Source organism: Erpetoichthys calabaricus, chromosome 5 (assembly GCF_900747795.2).
Source record: "Erpetoichthys calabaricus chromosome 5, fErpCal1.3, whole genome shotgun sequence".
NCBI lineage: Eukaryota > Metazoa > Chordata > Cladistia > Polypteriformes > Polypteridae > Erpetoichthys > Erpetoichthys calabaricus.
The window spans coordinates 70,345,143-70,361,419 of record NC_041398.2 but is presented as its reverse complement, the minus strand read 5'-3'; the positions used below and the strand labels follow the sequence as shown (position 1 = coordinate 70,361,419).

General features: G+C 38.4%; 1 protein-coding gene and 1 long non-coding RNA gene across 2 annotated transcripts in view; one reads left to right on the top strand and one right to left on the bottom strand.

Moving 5' to 3' along the window:
- Positions 1–8,349, bottom strand: part of nelfa (negative elongation factor complex member A) — a 44,070-nt gene extending 35,721 nt beyond the window's left edge. The window contains exon 1 of the mRNA XM_028801643.2: positions 7,977–8,349. Coding sequence (XP_028657476.2) covers positions 7,977–8,186 — 210 coding nt within the window. The 5' untranslated portion in view covers positions 8,187–8,349. The remainder of the gene's footprint in view (positions 1–7,976) is intronic.
- On the top strand, positions 8,290–11,456 carry LOC127527963 (uncharacterized). The gene is made up of 2 exons (XR_007935157.1): positions 8,290–8,426; positions 11,338–11,456. It is a non-coding gene; the product is annotated as an uncharacterized LOC127527963 (long non-coding RNA).
- Positions 11,457–16,277: the final 4,821 nt, after the last annotated feature.

Genomic DNA, 16,277 nt, shown 5'->3' with positions numbered 1-16,277 from the left:
CCTAGTGCCACAGATCTGTTCTGTCTAGAGTCATTCTTCTGTAGACTGTATAGTAACTACACTGTCTTCCATACACTGTCTTTGTAAGTGCTGGTGAATTCCAAATGAATGCAGGCTATAATTTGTAGCTTCCTGATTAAACAGATTAATTTTTATAGAACTTTTCTAACATACTGAGAACAGAGCCATCTGCTAAGTAAATGATTACAATGTGAAGGAATTACTTACAGATCATTAAAATACATTAAATAAATTAAGTTGGGGTCCATTTGTGAAACGTACAGGCTCACAGTACGTCAATTTATATAAAACGGAGATAGAAAGTCACAATACTACTACTGACCACCAGGTGCAAAAAGAAGCATAGCTGACAAAAACAGCATTTGTGTCTGGGTTTCTTATGGCAGTGAGATGTGTCACTGGTGCTGCATTCTCTTTGATTAAGTCACTACAGGTGTGTGTTCACTACTAGTTATTGTGAAGGGTAGGCATGTTCCAATCAGGTTTTTGTAAGGCTGAAACCGATCACTGATTTCATGTTACTTGTTTGGCCGATTCTGAATTTTTTTTCCACTTTATCCCTTTCAAAAACTTTTTACACTAAGCATGATCAGATGCTCAGAAGCCTTATGTCCTCTATTAAATTTTATTTTTATAATTAAACTATAGATCACAGGTGTTCACTGTTCATTTTTATTAACAAAATGAAATTATGTAGGCTTATTGTTCAGTGAAAATAAAATACTAAAATAAACTTTCCTTAAAATACATACTAATAAAATATACATCTATAATGCATAGTGGTAGTTCCGAGTGTTAACTGGGCAACGGTAAAGGAGCGTCTTCTCCTCTTACCCGCTGGCATGCCTAGTAACAATGGCTTCTCATAAAAAAAGTTTTCAGCAGCCCAAGTGTTGTACGCTCTTGACAGTGATACAAGCAGTGATGTTGAGGAGTCTCTCATCAGCAGTGAAATTAAACTGAATCTGTCTTCAAGCAGTGCAACTGAAATGGACAGTAAAACTGAAAGTGATTCTGATGAATCCAGAAGTGATGCTCGCTTGATATCTGCATCATTATTATACTTTTTACACTTCTGACTGCATACTTTTAGTGTTTTACAGTAAAAAATAATGGCATTTAAGAGCCAAAAAATGCAATGTTTTTCGAGGAAAAAAACGTAACCCTAACTCTTGTTGTTGTTCCACATATTGTTTCCAAGAACGGAGTATGTTTAATAATTTCTGTTAATAAACAAGCAAAGAAGTCTGATCTTTGGGATTTACAATGTGACTTTTTGATGTCCATACATACTGTATTTTTTTTTTTTTTTTTTTATACAGAAGATTAACAATTCTTGCAAGATGACACTCTGGCTGCATCAGTATTGTTAACACTGGCTTCAGTCTCACCCAGTATTGAATCAAAAAGAAAATCAACAGTACAGCTCATCACTAACAAAGGCTAATGCTCCAATTGCCTCTTGCTCTGTGCTATACAGAAGAATCTAGAGGCTTGTTTTAGCAGTACACTTGCTTTTTTTAAATATTTTTTTATATAAATGCAGCAGGAAGCACTAACTGAACTACCAAAATACTTTGCGAAAAGGACCACTCCAACTAAATTACCATAAAGCTTAGAAAAGCAGGGGCTGAAATGATCAGCCTTTGTGATTGGCCAATTCACAGACCATATCTTTTATAGTGAAAATCGGACAATTTAGATTGGTGGCCAATTGATCGGCGCATCAAGGTTTTCAAGTATGCTTTTTCAAACTACAGTGCATGATTCATTAGTATTTAATGTTTTCAAACACACGTTAAGGAAAAATTAAAAATATTAAAAGTATAAATACAAAATAATATTCAGTAGCCCAAATGTTTAACTTAGGTTTTAATATATTTTAATATGCATATTCAAAACTTAAATTTTGGCTAATTTGAAAGCTCTAGAAAAGATATAAGGAAAAATAAAGTTAACTAAATCAGCACCTTTTTGATAAAAACAAAATTATTTTCACGTAGTAACCCTGACTTATGTCAATGAAGAGAGAGCTTACTCCAAAAAGTGTAGCTGTAGATGCTGTTAATTTAAGGTTGTTTCTGAGTTCAGTCTCATTTTTAGCAACTGAATGTCATGCCTAATTGAATTTAAATCAGGAAACAGAATTGGTCAATGGAAGACCTTCTACATACTGCCTTGCTTGATTAATTATTTGATAGCTCTGGGACTATGCATAGGACAGATGTCTTGTTGCATAAAACACTTGCTAATGAGTCAGGAGAAATATTCTTGTACACGGCAGGTTTGTACACTCAAAAATACTCCACTACTAGAAAGAATTAAAAATAAAATTAACAAATAATGGGCACTGGTATATTACAGAGTAGAGGAAAGCATTGCAAAACACTTAAGTTCAGACAAAAACAGTAACTGCAAAATCAACCAAGTATTTTATTTTGTCAAATACCTTTCAAAGGCAGGTGCATCAAAAGAATCTTTCAAAGACAATAATAAATATTCATGTAAATAAATTGACATATAAGATATAACTGTTAGGCAAGCAATATCTGCAGTTGCACAGTAAATAAGCACATGGAAGCAAATCATATGTGCAAAATTCAAAATTAAGTGTCAACAATAATTATAGCAGGAATAATTGATTTCAAACAAGGTTTAAACAAACAACAATCTAAATAATGTTAGGCATATGGAATGATTAAAAGGAAAATGAATGAAAGCAAAACCTATAGCAGATGGAGTTGAACTCAAGATGAAAACAGTAAGGAACCATTTACAATCACAATTCAGAGCAACAGCACACAAGAACATACAGTACTTGGTCAGTTTATTGCTTACACAATACTCATCTCTCTTTAGCAGTCTCAAACCATGCAACAAAAACATACACAAAAATGCCTTAGAATTTAAATAAGAAGAGAAGAATACAAGCATTGTAAACTAACTACAACACAACACATGAATCTAATTCAATATAAAGCTGAATTCAGCTTAAGTCCAGTTTATGACATGACTTCTAAATAGGCTGACCAGATTTTCAGGGTTTCAAATGGGGGCACCACTCATTAATCTAGTGAGTGAGCTGGATGCAAACTAAATCAAAGAGCGTGGTGGGAGAGAGTTGGGGAAAGAGATGGTACCCTGTGAAGTTGTGTGTGCCTTGTAAAAAATACACATGAAATCAAAGAGCAGGGTGGGCCACATGGATTCATGTGCTTTTTAAAATAAACGTGAAATTGAAGAGTCAGGGTAAGTGACAGCTCTCTCTCCACGTACTGACTGGGTAAAAACAGGACAAACAGACAATTTTGGTAAATTCCAGGACAGGGTGCATAATACGGGACTGTCCAGGAAAAAAAAAAAGGACGTCTGGTCAGCCAACTTCTACAGCTTCACTGTACAAATTAAAGATTAACTATCATATAATAGCACAATGTAAACCCATAAATAATGCCATCTGAAATGGAACATGTAAATAAAAATGTTAAAACAAATGACACTCATCCTGAACAACTAAGGACTGCTAAGCAATTTTTTGCCCCATATAATAATCTTTTTTATACTGTATTAAGCTCCTGTTTATACAATACCTTAAGTATCATAAAAAAAAAATACAACAGTCCTACATTTTTAAGCACAATTCTATTTAGATTTTCTTTATTTAAACTTTTGGAGTACAGGTTAACTATGTTGCTTGGTCACATTACACTGCTTTTCTAGTGATAGGATTTCAATCTTTAATTAAACTTTCTTTTCTGCTACCACATATCCACTCGTAAGAAATTTGACAAACAAGGGAAAATCATTTAGTCTATCAAGCTTGTTTATTTTACTAACGGGAAAGCTGCCCTCAAATGTCATTCAGACCCTTAATAAAGGTTGCCAACTACATGGCTCAGTAGTTTGTTCCAGGTTCACATCTCTCTTCAAGTTAAAAAAAACTGCTTCCTTGCTTCAGTGTGTGATTCAATCTTAAACTGAAAGAATGCTTTATCAATGCCTTTGAGGATTTTGAAAACATGGATTAGATCCCATGCAGTCTCCTCTGTGTGGAACTAAACAGGTTTAAACCTCTAAGTCTGTCAGAATATGGCATGTCATTAACTCTAAGGATGCACCTAGTTGCTCTCTTCTGCACAGCTTCAAGTGCTGTTATGTCTTTTTTTGTAGCATTGTGAACAGAACTGCACACAATACTCCAGAAGTGGTCTCACTAGTGTATCATATAGTCTAAACATAACAATCCTTAACTTATATTCAATAGTTTTTACAACATAACATTTTATTTGCCTTTTTTATTTGCTTCTACACATTAGACTGTTAAAATAACACTGCCCCAAATACAGTCAATCTAGCAATCCATAGCAGTAGAGTGTTGTACCGTGTTAGCCATAGATTGATACAGGAAAAAGTAGGGTAAAATTACCTTTTATTGGCTAACTAAATAGATTACAAATGCAAGCTTTCAAGGCACTAAGGCCCCTTCATCAGGCAAGGTGTAACAAAGAAACTGAAAAATACTCTAGCTTATATTGGGACAGCAAAGTGATTTTTTTTCTTTCATCTTAACCTTTTTGTTCAAATGTTAGCAAAATGAATACTAATTCATATTAACTCACAATGTGTTTTCTTTTGGTCAGGACATTTACTTACAACTAATGGGAATTCATCTCAGGTGTATTCATTTATTATCATCCATAGAAAGTTAGCAAAGAGCCACTTCAGAAGGTGAAATAATTTTTAGCATATCTGGATGAAGAATACCGATACTAGCAGTCTAGTATGAAAACAAAAATTGTTTATGCAAAATTACTTTTCATCGAATCTGTAATATAAAACTACCAAATATTTACACCAAATGTTTATTCTTACAGTGCATCCGGAAAGTATTCACAGCGCATCACTTTTTCCACATTTTGTTATGTTACAGCCTTATTCCAAAATGGATTAAATTAATTTTTTTCCTCAGAATTCTACACACAACACCCCATAATGACAATGTGAAAAAAGTTTACTTGAGGTTTTTGCAAATTAAAAATAAAAAAACTGAGAAATCACATGTACATAAGTATTCACAGCCTTTGCTCAATACTTTGTTGATGCACCTTTGGCAGCAATTACAGCCTCAAGTCTTTTTGAATATGATGCCACAAGCTTGGCACACCTATCCTTGGTCAGTTTCACCCATTCCTCTTTGCAGCACCTCTCATGCTCCATCAGGTTGGATGGGAAGTGTCGGTGCACAGCCATTTTAAGATCTCTCTAGAGATGTTCAATCGGATTCAAGTCTGGGCCACTCAAGGTCATTCACAGAGTTGTCCTGAAGCCACTCCTTTGATATCTTGGCTGTGTGCTTAGGGTCGTTGTCCTGCTGAAAGATGAACCGTCGCCCCAGTCTGAGGTCAAAAGCGCTCTGGAGCAGGTTTTCATCAAGGATGTCTCTGTACATTGCTGCAGTCATCTTTCCCTTTATCCCGACTAGTCTCCCAGTCCCTGCCGCTGAAAAACATCTCCACAGCATGATGCTGCCACCACCATGCTTCAATGTAGGGATGGTATTGGCCTGGTGATGAGCGGTGCCTGGTTTCCTCCAAACGTGACGCCTGGCATTCACACCAAAGAGTTCAATCTTTGTCTCATCAGACCAGAGAATTTTCTTTCTCATGGTCTGAGAGTCCTTCAGGTGCCTTTTGGCAAACTCCAGGCGGGCTGCCATGTGCCTTTTACTAAGGAGTGGCTTCCGTCTGGCTACTCTACCATACAGGTCTGATTGGCGGATTGCTGCAGAGATGGTTGTCCTTCTGGAAGGTTCTCCTCTCTCCACAGAGGACCTCTGGAGCTCTGACAGAGTGACCATCGGGTTCTTGGTCACCTCCCTGACTAAGGCCCGTCTCCCCCGATCGCTCAGTTTAGATGGCCGGCCAGTTCTAGGAAGAGTCCTGGTGGTTTCGAACTTCTTCCACTTACGGATGATGGAGGCCACTGTGCTCATTAGGACCTTCAAAGCAGCAGAAATTTTTCTGTAACCTTCCCCAGATTTGTGCCTCAAGACAATCCTGTCTCGGAGGTATACAGACAATTCCTTTGACTTTATGCTTGGTTTGTGCTCTGACATGAACTGTCAACTGTGGGACCTTATATAGACAGGTGTGTACCTTTCCAAATCATGTCCAATCAACTGAATGATTGAATGAAACACAGGTGGACTCCAAAGAAGCTGCAGAAACATCTCCAGGATGATCAGGGGAAACAGGATGCACCTGAGCTCAATTTTGAGCTTCATGGCAAAGGCTGTGAATACTTATGTACATGTGCTTTCTCAATTTTTTTATTTTTAATAAATTTGCAAAAACTTCAAGTAAACTTTTTTCACGTTGTCATTATGTGGTGTTGTGTGTAGAATTCTGAGGAAAAAATGAATCTAATCCATTTTGGAATAAGGCTGTAACATAACAAAATGTGGAAAAAGTGATGTGCTGTGAATACTTTCCGGATGCACTGTATTAGACAAGATTAGAGATCTTTACAGTCACACACACTTTTTCTTGTGTCACAGATGCAGAGTGGGGAGGGAAGTATACAGTATATCGACAATAAGGCGATGTACAATAAGAACAGCAGACAAATAGCCTAATGTACAATGTGCAAAACAGAACTATACAGACATATAGACAGCATTAAACAGTAGTGAAAAAATGTAGATGGCAGTACAGATGTAACACGCAGTTGAATCAAACATAAACCACCTTGTGGGTATAATACATGGCATGTAACATCAGAACCAAGAATGACCTTATGGCCTGGAGAAGAAGTAAATATAATTGAACAACTCATTTAAAAAAAGCATACCATACAGCAAACAGAGTATTTCACTTGTAACTCACTATGAATAAGTGTCACGGTGAAATAACATTTCCAGAAACACTTAAAACAATTTAAGATCATGGGGTCAGGCGCATGAACAACACTGGATGGGTTGGCAGTCCATCACAGAGAAATCTCAACCACACATCCACACTGGACAAACTTTGGATCATACGTATACACAGCCATGGGAAGTACATGTAAATTCAACACAGGCATGGCCGGGATGTTAGACAGTTGTAGGCCACTACATCCATGGGGCAGCATCACTACCCATTGCCTCCACCTTGCAGTGCGTCAGACAAACACAGGCAAATTAAAACTTTTAAACAAGTCAAACTACATTATTAAAGCAGACACAAATAAATACACAGTAACGATGCAGACATAGTAGCTTACAAGTAGTAGCTTACAAAAAATCAACACAGAAAAAAGAAAAATCACAAACCACGGTAAAAAGGGAACGCTCCACGAATCTAAACTTAACATTTGTTGTAATTTCCAACACTATACGTACAGAAATGGATCAGTGACATAAAGCAGTAATTCCAAACCGGACTGCTATCTGCAATGAAAATAACGCGAAGATGACCAAGTGGCCCCAACACCTTAGCTCTCTCAGGCGTGTTTTACACTGGCTTAGCAGTGCTAACTTGCGAAGGACTCAGATTGAATCGTAAGCATGGGTGGTGGGCGGAAACTAATGCAGTGAGTGCGCTATGAATTGGACATCTGCTCGTTTAGTTCATGAAATGATTTTTATAAAGAAGGTACTCGTAAAACGAGAAATGTTCACTTTTGAAGACACCAAGAAGATGCACTTGCTCGGTAGCCTTACTTTTACTTTTGTTTGCAAACAATAATCAAAACTTTCGACCAGGTGAGCTGACTTTACGGGTTTTCTGTGCACGAATCCCCTAAACTTCCCGCACACTTAAATTCTGCCTTGCCCGAAAGCGCTGTGACTGCACGGCTGTCCAAGTTGAAAACTGTTCATGCCGATTCGGTCTCGATCCATATAGCGCACGCACTCGCTCACTCATTCACTGTACCTATCTCTCGCTCTCTTTCTGTCACTCACTCCAACCCACCTCGTCTACCGCCCGCCTCGGGAGGTGCAGCATCCCTAACAGAAGCTTAAGCTTCACCGGGGGTGATAAGCTAGAGAAGCACAGGCGGATGTTGTCGATGACAGAGGGGGTGAGCAGGGAAGCGATGCTGGAAGGAGCCCATAGCTCGTCCGTGGATCCCAGCTTATTGTGCAGCCACAGGCCAGTGTCGCTCTCCCTCATCGACGCCATCTTGAAAAAAAGAGTGCACAGCGTGCGGGCATTTTCAGAGGCTACCTAAAAAAAAACAGACACACGCGCTCACAACAACAGTCAGGACCCCCCTGTTCTGTTCCGCTCAATGACGTAACACGGGATTGCGTCGCCTCACCACGTCTCGTTTGCAGCTTGAATGAACCATTCTACCGTGACAGAAAAGGTTAGACAACTATGGGACGCCAATTGGGCCAGAAATGTCCAGGATCGTACGCGGTAAAATTTGATATTGTTCAAGTTACTTCTTTAAAACCGTGAGGCTGTTGTCTGAACAGATCTGTAACAGTGATGACATCAATGTTTCCGTGCTTATTAACAAAAGGCGAACCACAATATTATTGTTAATGTGAAAACGGCAATAAATACAGTGTGAAACATAACTGATAGAAATTGCTAAATGATTCCGCTGTATATGGCAATTGAGCCGCAACAAGAAGGCGAATGGATTCAATCGGTCCAGACATTTAACGACGTTTTGTTGCGATAAAAAAGTGCGGACGATATTTGCAGTAGTCATTTTTCATGCTTTAAGTTGAGTTAATGGTGTCTAGCTTGTGGCAAATGCTCCCCTCACCCCAGAACTGGACTGCGTGAGAAAATGAGTGGACACTTTTAAATGTATTACTTATAGTTTTATAAACTACATTTTAAAATGACATGACCCCTAGCACATTTACCTGACATTAAAACAATTTCATGTTAATGATTGGGTGACTGGGTGGTTAACATCTATACCAAACTCATCCAGCATCTTCAGTTCGAGTTTGCATGTAATGCCCATGGTCGTGTGGGTTTTCCTCCCAATATCTCCAAACATCTGATGATTCCAGATTGCCCCATTGAGAGCGTTGGTACAGTACGTGTGTGAGTGGGACATATGATGAACTGATAATATGATTTACAGTGATATGATGCCAGTCTTGTGCCCGATAATCCTGGGACAGGCTCTGGCCTCCCACAATCCTGCATTGCATTAAGTGGTTTTGAAAATAATATGAAGTTAGTAGGCACTCAGTTAAGCCAGAAGTCCTCAAGCCAGGGCGGGTGACAACTTGCAGATCACAAACATTCAGAGTCAAACAAGCACTGCCGGTGAAGTGATTTACTGGAGGACCACTGTCCGTTTAGATTAGAATAATTGCAATGACTACTTTCTGTGCAATTACGGGCAGTGGCAGCCATTTTGCACTTGATGCAAGTCTGAGGGAAGTCAATCTGTCTCCCGAGATCCTCAGTAATATCAACAAGTGCACAGTGGAGTGCATACTGAACAGATGCAACATAGTCCAATATGGTAATTGCACTGTGGTAGACCGCATAGCACTGCACTCAATGGTTAAAATGGGCCAGAATATCACTGGAGAAACACTCTCACCCATCCAAAACACTTATGACCAGAGATGCCTGAAAAGATCACACAGACTCCACTAACAAACTTTTTTCCTCTCAGCCGTCCAGTAAGTAACTGAAAAATTTAATTCTACAAATAGTTTTTACCCTGGTTCATTAAACTGTTAACTTACAGTGTCATTCATCCACTTGACTTGTGAGCAAGAATTCATTATGTAATCACCTGCATTACCGAATCAATGTTGCTGATCATTCTGTTGCTCAATTCATTGGTTTTGATGGTTTATTTTTAATTTGATGTAGTTATGTATTTAATGTTTGCTTATTGCTTTGCTTTGTTTAGTAGTTTCTGTCTGCCATGTCATTATTTCATATACTGCTGCATGTTTCATCACCATTGGATCTAGCAACATACACTTTTAATTATTTTGTAATGTGTGGTGACAAGTAGAATTATATGTATCTGTTTATAAATTCAGAATTATTTGACTAATAAAATGTACATTTTTTCTTTTAATACTGTATATGCTTTCGACAACTTTCAAGGAAAAAAACATTCGTAACATTTTTAACACTAATTCTGCATATTTCTAACTCCTAAGAAAAAAAAAGAATTGAACTAAAGCCCACTTTACATCAGTTTTTTCAGGGAGGCTGTATGTCTTGGTAACTAAGGCATTGGAAGTTAAATGTGAAGTTCATATTGGAATCCATCCATCCATTATCCAACCCGCTGAATCCGAACACAGGGGTCTGCTGGAGCCAATCCCAGCCAACACAGGGCACAAGGCAGGAACCAATCCCGGGCAGGGTGCCAACCCACCGCAGGACACACACAAACACACCCACCCACCAAGCACACACTAGGGCCAATTTAGAATCGCCAATCCACCTAACCGGCATGTCTTTGGACTGTGGGAGGAAACCGGAGCGCCCGGAGGAAACCCACGCAGACACGGGGAGAACATGCAAACTCCACGCAGGGAGGACCCGGGAAGTGAACCCAGGTCTCCCAACTGCGAGGCAGCAGCACTACCCACTGCGCCACCGTGCCGCCCTCATATTGGAATGGTGTTCATTATAGAACAGGCACTATAAACAGCAGAATACAGGTTGTTTGTCTCATTTTAAAGAAATCTATAAACCATTCCTGATAAGGCCCTAATACCCATTTAACCCCCTGCAAGTTGAAGCAATACTTAGGAAGATTTTGTCATAACTGAAAAATTGGTGTCTTTGACAGGGATTTAACATTTCATAGTCACATTTCTGCACTTTCTAAAGTCTGCTTTCTGCAGCTGTGAAATGTTGTAAAATTAAGGTGTTTTCGTAAGCAGTAGGATCTTGAAATGTTATGTTAAAAAGAAATGTATGAATTTGCCTAAACAGAATTGACCATTGCTTGGCTTTTTGGTCACACTGTTCAAGTAGTACAGTTGTTAGTCCATAGTTGATTCCAATCATGACAGCAAGAGTATTAAGGCATACTATCTTATAAGTTCAATTCTTGAATCACTTCATTGGCTTCCTGTTAAGACCAGAGATGTTTTTTACTCCCTCCTTCATACATATATATTTAAAACTGGCTTGGCCCAAGCTTACCTTAACAGTAACTTTCTACCTTATTGCACAGCACACAGAACACATATGTAGAAGTGCACCTCATAATAATACATTGAATTTAAATGTTTAAGCATCTTGAGTTTAGAAAAAAGGCACTCTATAAGTAAAATGTATTATTATGTATTATCTTCATTCTGTTGTTTTATCTCACCAGCCCTGACATCCCTGCAGAAGAGATGAGCTTACCTGATACAACTGCTGCCATTGTTACTTACCTGGGATTGCGCAGAGGCTGTCATTTACAAATAAATGCAAAGCCACTGTTTCACTGTAGCATGCTCATATGTCAAACACTTCTATAGATTGTTATAATTGATTCTGTTTATATGTAACATAATTGACACAAAGTACTACCTCTTAAGATTAGCTTTTGAATTAATATTTATTGTTCACAGGCAAATTTATTCATTAATCTATCATTATGTTTGGAGTGCTAAACATAGCACTCTTCATTTTGAAATGTGCACATTTTCTTCAGTATCTGAGATGTGTAATTGGTTTGAAATTTACATTTACATTTATTTGCTTAGCAGATGATTTTATTCAAAATGATTTAGAGAAGATGTCAAAATTGTTATATAAACATCAGTCTGGCAAACTGTTTGGAAACAAGTGTTACAGACACAGACTCCAATGGTGGACAATAAACTTGTGGACTAAATGGTGGACTAAATTCACTCCAAGCATGATGGGTGACTACTGTTGGTTCTTGCAAAGAGAGACGGATGTGCAGTACAAGTGAAAAAGCGAGTGCCTCCAACATTTTTGGGCACGCTGACCTCACTTTTATATTGAGGTAAATTGACATAAATATGCTTTAACATGTCTCTGGTATCGTCTTCTGGTTTGTTTTCAGAATAAACACATCAAAACAATTTTGGTGGGACATAGTCCAAACTCCAGATATCGTGTTGATATATTTATATTCAAAAGTGTCAAAACGTCAATGATGTGTATTTCAAAAACCTGACGTGCTAGCTTAATTCCAATTTCATATATTAAATCAGTGTAAAAAATTTAATAAAGAGATGCTCTGAAGTTCCCAGAAGCAAACAAAAAATATTTTTTGTAGACCAGTGTAAAGCTCTTACTATTAGCTAGCAAAACCAAGTATTATATGTTAACTGTTCAGATAATTTTTACATTTTTCAAATACATAACATAACAACTTTGCACATGTCAATATATACAACTAGACAACATTTTAGACTATTGACAAAACCAGTTTAGGAAAAATATATTTTTAATTTGCTGTGTAATACAACATGGCCAATTTTCTTTAAAATTGGCAGCTTAATAATCAAGCAAAAAACAAGTAAGTCCATCTAATAATTAGAAATATGCAGACATATGAAAACTTTATTGAATTTTGATTACTCTTAAGATAATAAGAAGCTGAATATAAAATTTTATTAATAATGAACACTTTTTACAGTTTAACAATCACATTTTATTTCTGCTGTGGAAATCTGATGTTATAATTAAATTTGGAATATGATTAATGGTATACCATTTGCTAATTCAACCAGTTGGTAAACTGTCTTTGGCATGTGTGAAATGAATAGCCTAGCCTTGACACACGAAAAAGGTTTGGGGCAGCCACCAATATGCTTATTCCTGGCTGCAAAAAGAGAAATATTTTGCACAGTTGTGTACAGATTTGAGTCAAAAATAGAACTGAATACAAATGGAGGTTGTCTTGCTTTTAAAGCATGTCGGCGGAAGTTCTGTCATCGGGGGGCCAGAACCGGAAGTGACATCCTCGGGGCTGGAACCGGCAGTGATATCATCGGGCCAGAAACGGAAAATGACATCGTTGGAATAAGGCAGAGGGCAGCACGGTGGCACAGTGGTAGCACTTAGTGCTGGGAGGTATACCGCTTCATACCGAAAACTGTTTTTTATTTTTGTTATGATATGGATTTTTCTTATACCACAATACCAGTTTAAATAGCCTAAACAATGTTCAGAACGTGGCGCAGCAGGAAACTTTAAGGGAGGAACTTTTTCACTGCTACACCGCTAAACACACATGCAACGGAGTACATGCTTTAGTGGAGGTATTGAGCGGTGAAAATGGACAGAGAACATTCCGAAAATGTAGCTGTAGCAGACGATAAAGTTGAACACGATGACACAGAAGAACTTTTGCCGAAAAAAGGAGTCGCGTCTGTTGCCTGGAGATTTTGGTTTTAAAAGGTCGGATGTGGACCAAACAACTATTTACTGCAAATGCTGTCAAGCTAAAGTTGTCGCTGGAGGCAGCAACATGAGCAATTTGCTGCACCACCTTAGCCGTAAACATGCTTTGGAGTACCATGAATGTATGGAACTAAGGTTGGCACCCTCCACGTCCTCAGGTAAAACTGAAAAAGCTAGAGGACACTTGATATCACTTGTAGACGCATTTGCTAGAGGTACTGCCTACGACAAATAAAGTAAGCGGTGGATCGAGATAACCAACGCCATTACAATCCAAATAGCTAATGTGTCAGTGGACAGAGATTGTTAAAATTAACAGAAAGTGTAGTTGGTTTACAAAAAATATTTACTCTTTATTCCTTTTCTAAGACATGTTCAGTGCAATACAACTTTTGACAAGCACCTCTGAATATTTTACTAAGTCTAAATGCCTCTTTGGATGGTTGAAAATATGCTGTCAAAATTATAGTTTAAGTTATTTGCAAAATTTGTTCAATAAAAAGTGGAATAGGTTATTCTTAGCCAGTCTACTGCAGTAATTGCAGTGGAAAATGTGGTTAACATCCACTCATGCATGGGGAAAAAAATACAGTTGAATACCGTGAAACTGGTATAATTTTGAAAAATACTGTGATATAGAATTTTGGTCATATCGCCCAGCCCTAGTAGCAGCCCTAGTAGCACTGCTGAGACCTGGGTTCGCTTCCCGGGTCCTCCCTGTATGGAGTTTGCATGTTCTCCCCGTGTCTACGTGGGTTTCCTCCGGGTTCTCTGGTTTTCTCCCACAGTCCAAAGACATGCAGGTTAAGTGTATTGGCGATCCTAAATTGTCCCGTGTGTGTGTATGTGTCCTGCGGTGGGCTGGCGCCCTGCCCGGGATTTGTTCCTGCCTTGCACCATGTGTTGGCTGGGATTCGCTCCAGCAGACCCCCATGACTCTGTGTTAGGATACAGCGGGTTTGATAATGGATGGATGGATGGAATAAGGCAGAATTTCCAGTGTCTGGTCTGCAGAGATAAAAGAGAAAGGTTTACTGCACCCCGACACCCCCTGGCCTGCGTGGAATTACCTTCTTTTAGTCCTTCTAGCTGCCTCCTATTCACACGTGTGTGACACATGATTTATTTCTAACTTTTTAAAAATTATTTTCCTATTTTGTTACTTTTCCTTTTTTCTATTATTCTTAATTATTACTATGTTATTTTTTCTTGGCATATCACCATTGGCTTTGAAGACCTGCAGCAACTTAAGTGAACACTTTCCCCTCTAAATCTTCTCCCCTCTGTTTCTAGAATAACGGTCTAAGGCAGTGTGTGGGCTATTCAAAGACCACTTCATATGATACTGGAACCATGTTACACTAGAGGACTAATGGCCACTTCGTATGTACATATGAGCATCACTTCTATGTGTATAGTATAACTATCAATGATAGACTAATGCTAGAATAATGTTTACTGCTTTTCTCTCTGTTTGATAAAGGTGCTTCATAATTAATAATACGTTAACAAATTAGAAAAATGTGTATGTTGGTTGGGCGGCACGGTGGCGCAGTGGGTAGCGCTGCTGCCTCGCAGTTGGGAGACCTGGGGACCCGGGTTCGCTTCCCGGGTCCTCCCTGCGTGGAGTTTGCATGTTCTCCCCGTGTCTGCGTGGGTTTCCTCCGGGCGCTCCAGTTTCCTCCCACAGTCCAAAGACATGCTGGTTAGGTGGATTGGCGATTCTAAATTGGCCCTAGTGTATGCATGATGTTTGTGTGTGTCCTGCGGTGGGTTGGCACCCTGCCCGGGATTGGTTCCTGCCTTGTGCCCTGTGTTGGCTGGGATTGGCTTCAGCAGACCCCCGTGACCCTGTCGGGTTGGAAAATGGATGGATGGATGGATGTATGTTGGTTATCCTTGATCTTGTGCAAGTTCTTAGCAACTTAACCTTATTCATCATTTGTGTCTGTGTGTGTGTGTGAATAAGAGATAGAGAGAGGCTGTTGCCACACATGAGTCAATGGTTAAATAATAAAAAGAGCAGAGGGAGTAAAAAGCAAATTTCTGAATTTGTACTCCCATGTATCCTTGCGAAAACTATAGAATTAGCTAAATGCTTTTTTTTTTTTGAAGATTTGTTAAAATTAATACAGTATTTCTGCCTTTCTAAAGGGAAATTAATGAGGCGTTTGGATAGAACTAAAAAAATAAACCATAAAAGTTTTACTTAAAACCTCAAATATTATTTTGTGTGCTTTCTAAATGTTATATATTATTTTCTATGCTAAGCATGAATCCAGAAAAAAAACAAAAAAAAAAAAACAACAATTGAGCATTCTCCACGTATGGATAAAGTATTTAAAGCATCAAATAATATAATACATTTACGACCACACTAGATGCAAAAGCACTGTAAAATGTGGACAAGCTGTTTGACAGGTGAATATTGTTTCTCCCTAACAATCTTGTTTACTGGTGAAAGCAAAGTGAATTAATTGTTGTCGAAAACGGCTTGTCATGTAACAAATAGAAAAACTCAAGAAAGAACTATTCAATATGAGTATAACATCAGTATGGCAATGAACTTATGACACAATATGAAACGACTGTGATTAATTATAGTTGGTCTCGCAATTGCGTAGAAAGAAAGCATGTCATGAGGACAGGTCAGAGTGCATACTAACAGAAGGTGATCTAGACAGTACAGGAACAGCCCAAGGAGACATTAGGACATTCAGCAAAAATGTAAAATCCAGAATATGATGGAAAAATATTGTCCAGATCTATTTAACTGTAAACTGTAAATTGAGATGAAACAGGGCTAAACAATGGAGAAAATGGTAATTACAATAGATTTAAGTGCACAGTACCAAATAATAATGGTAAAAGGAAATGCTTACTAGTGCTGCA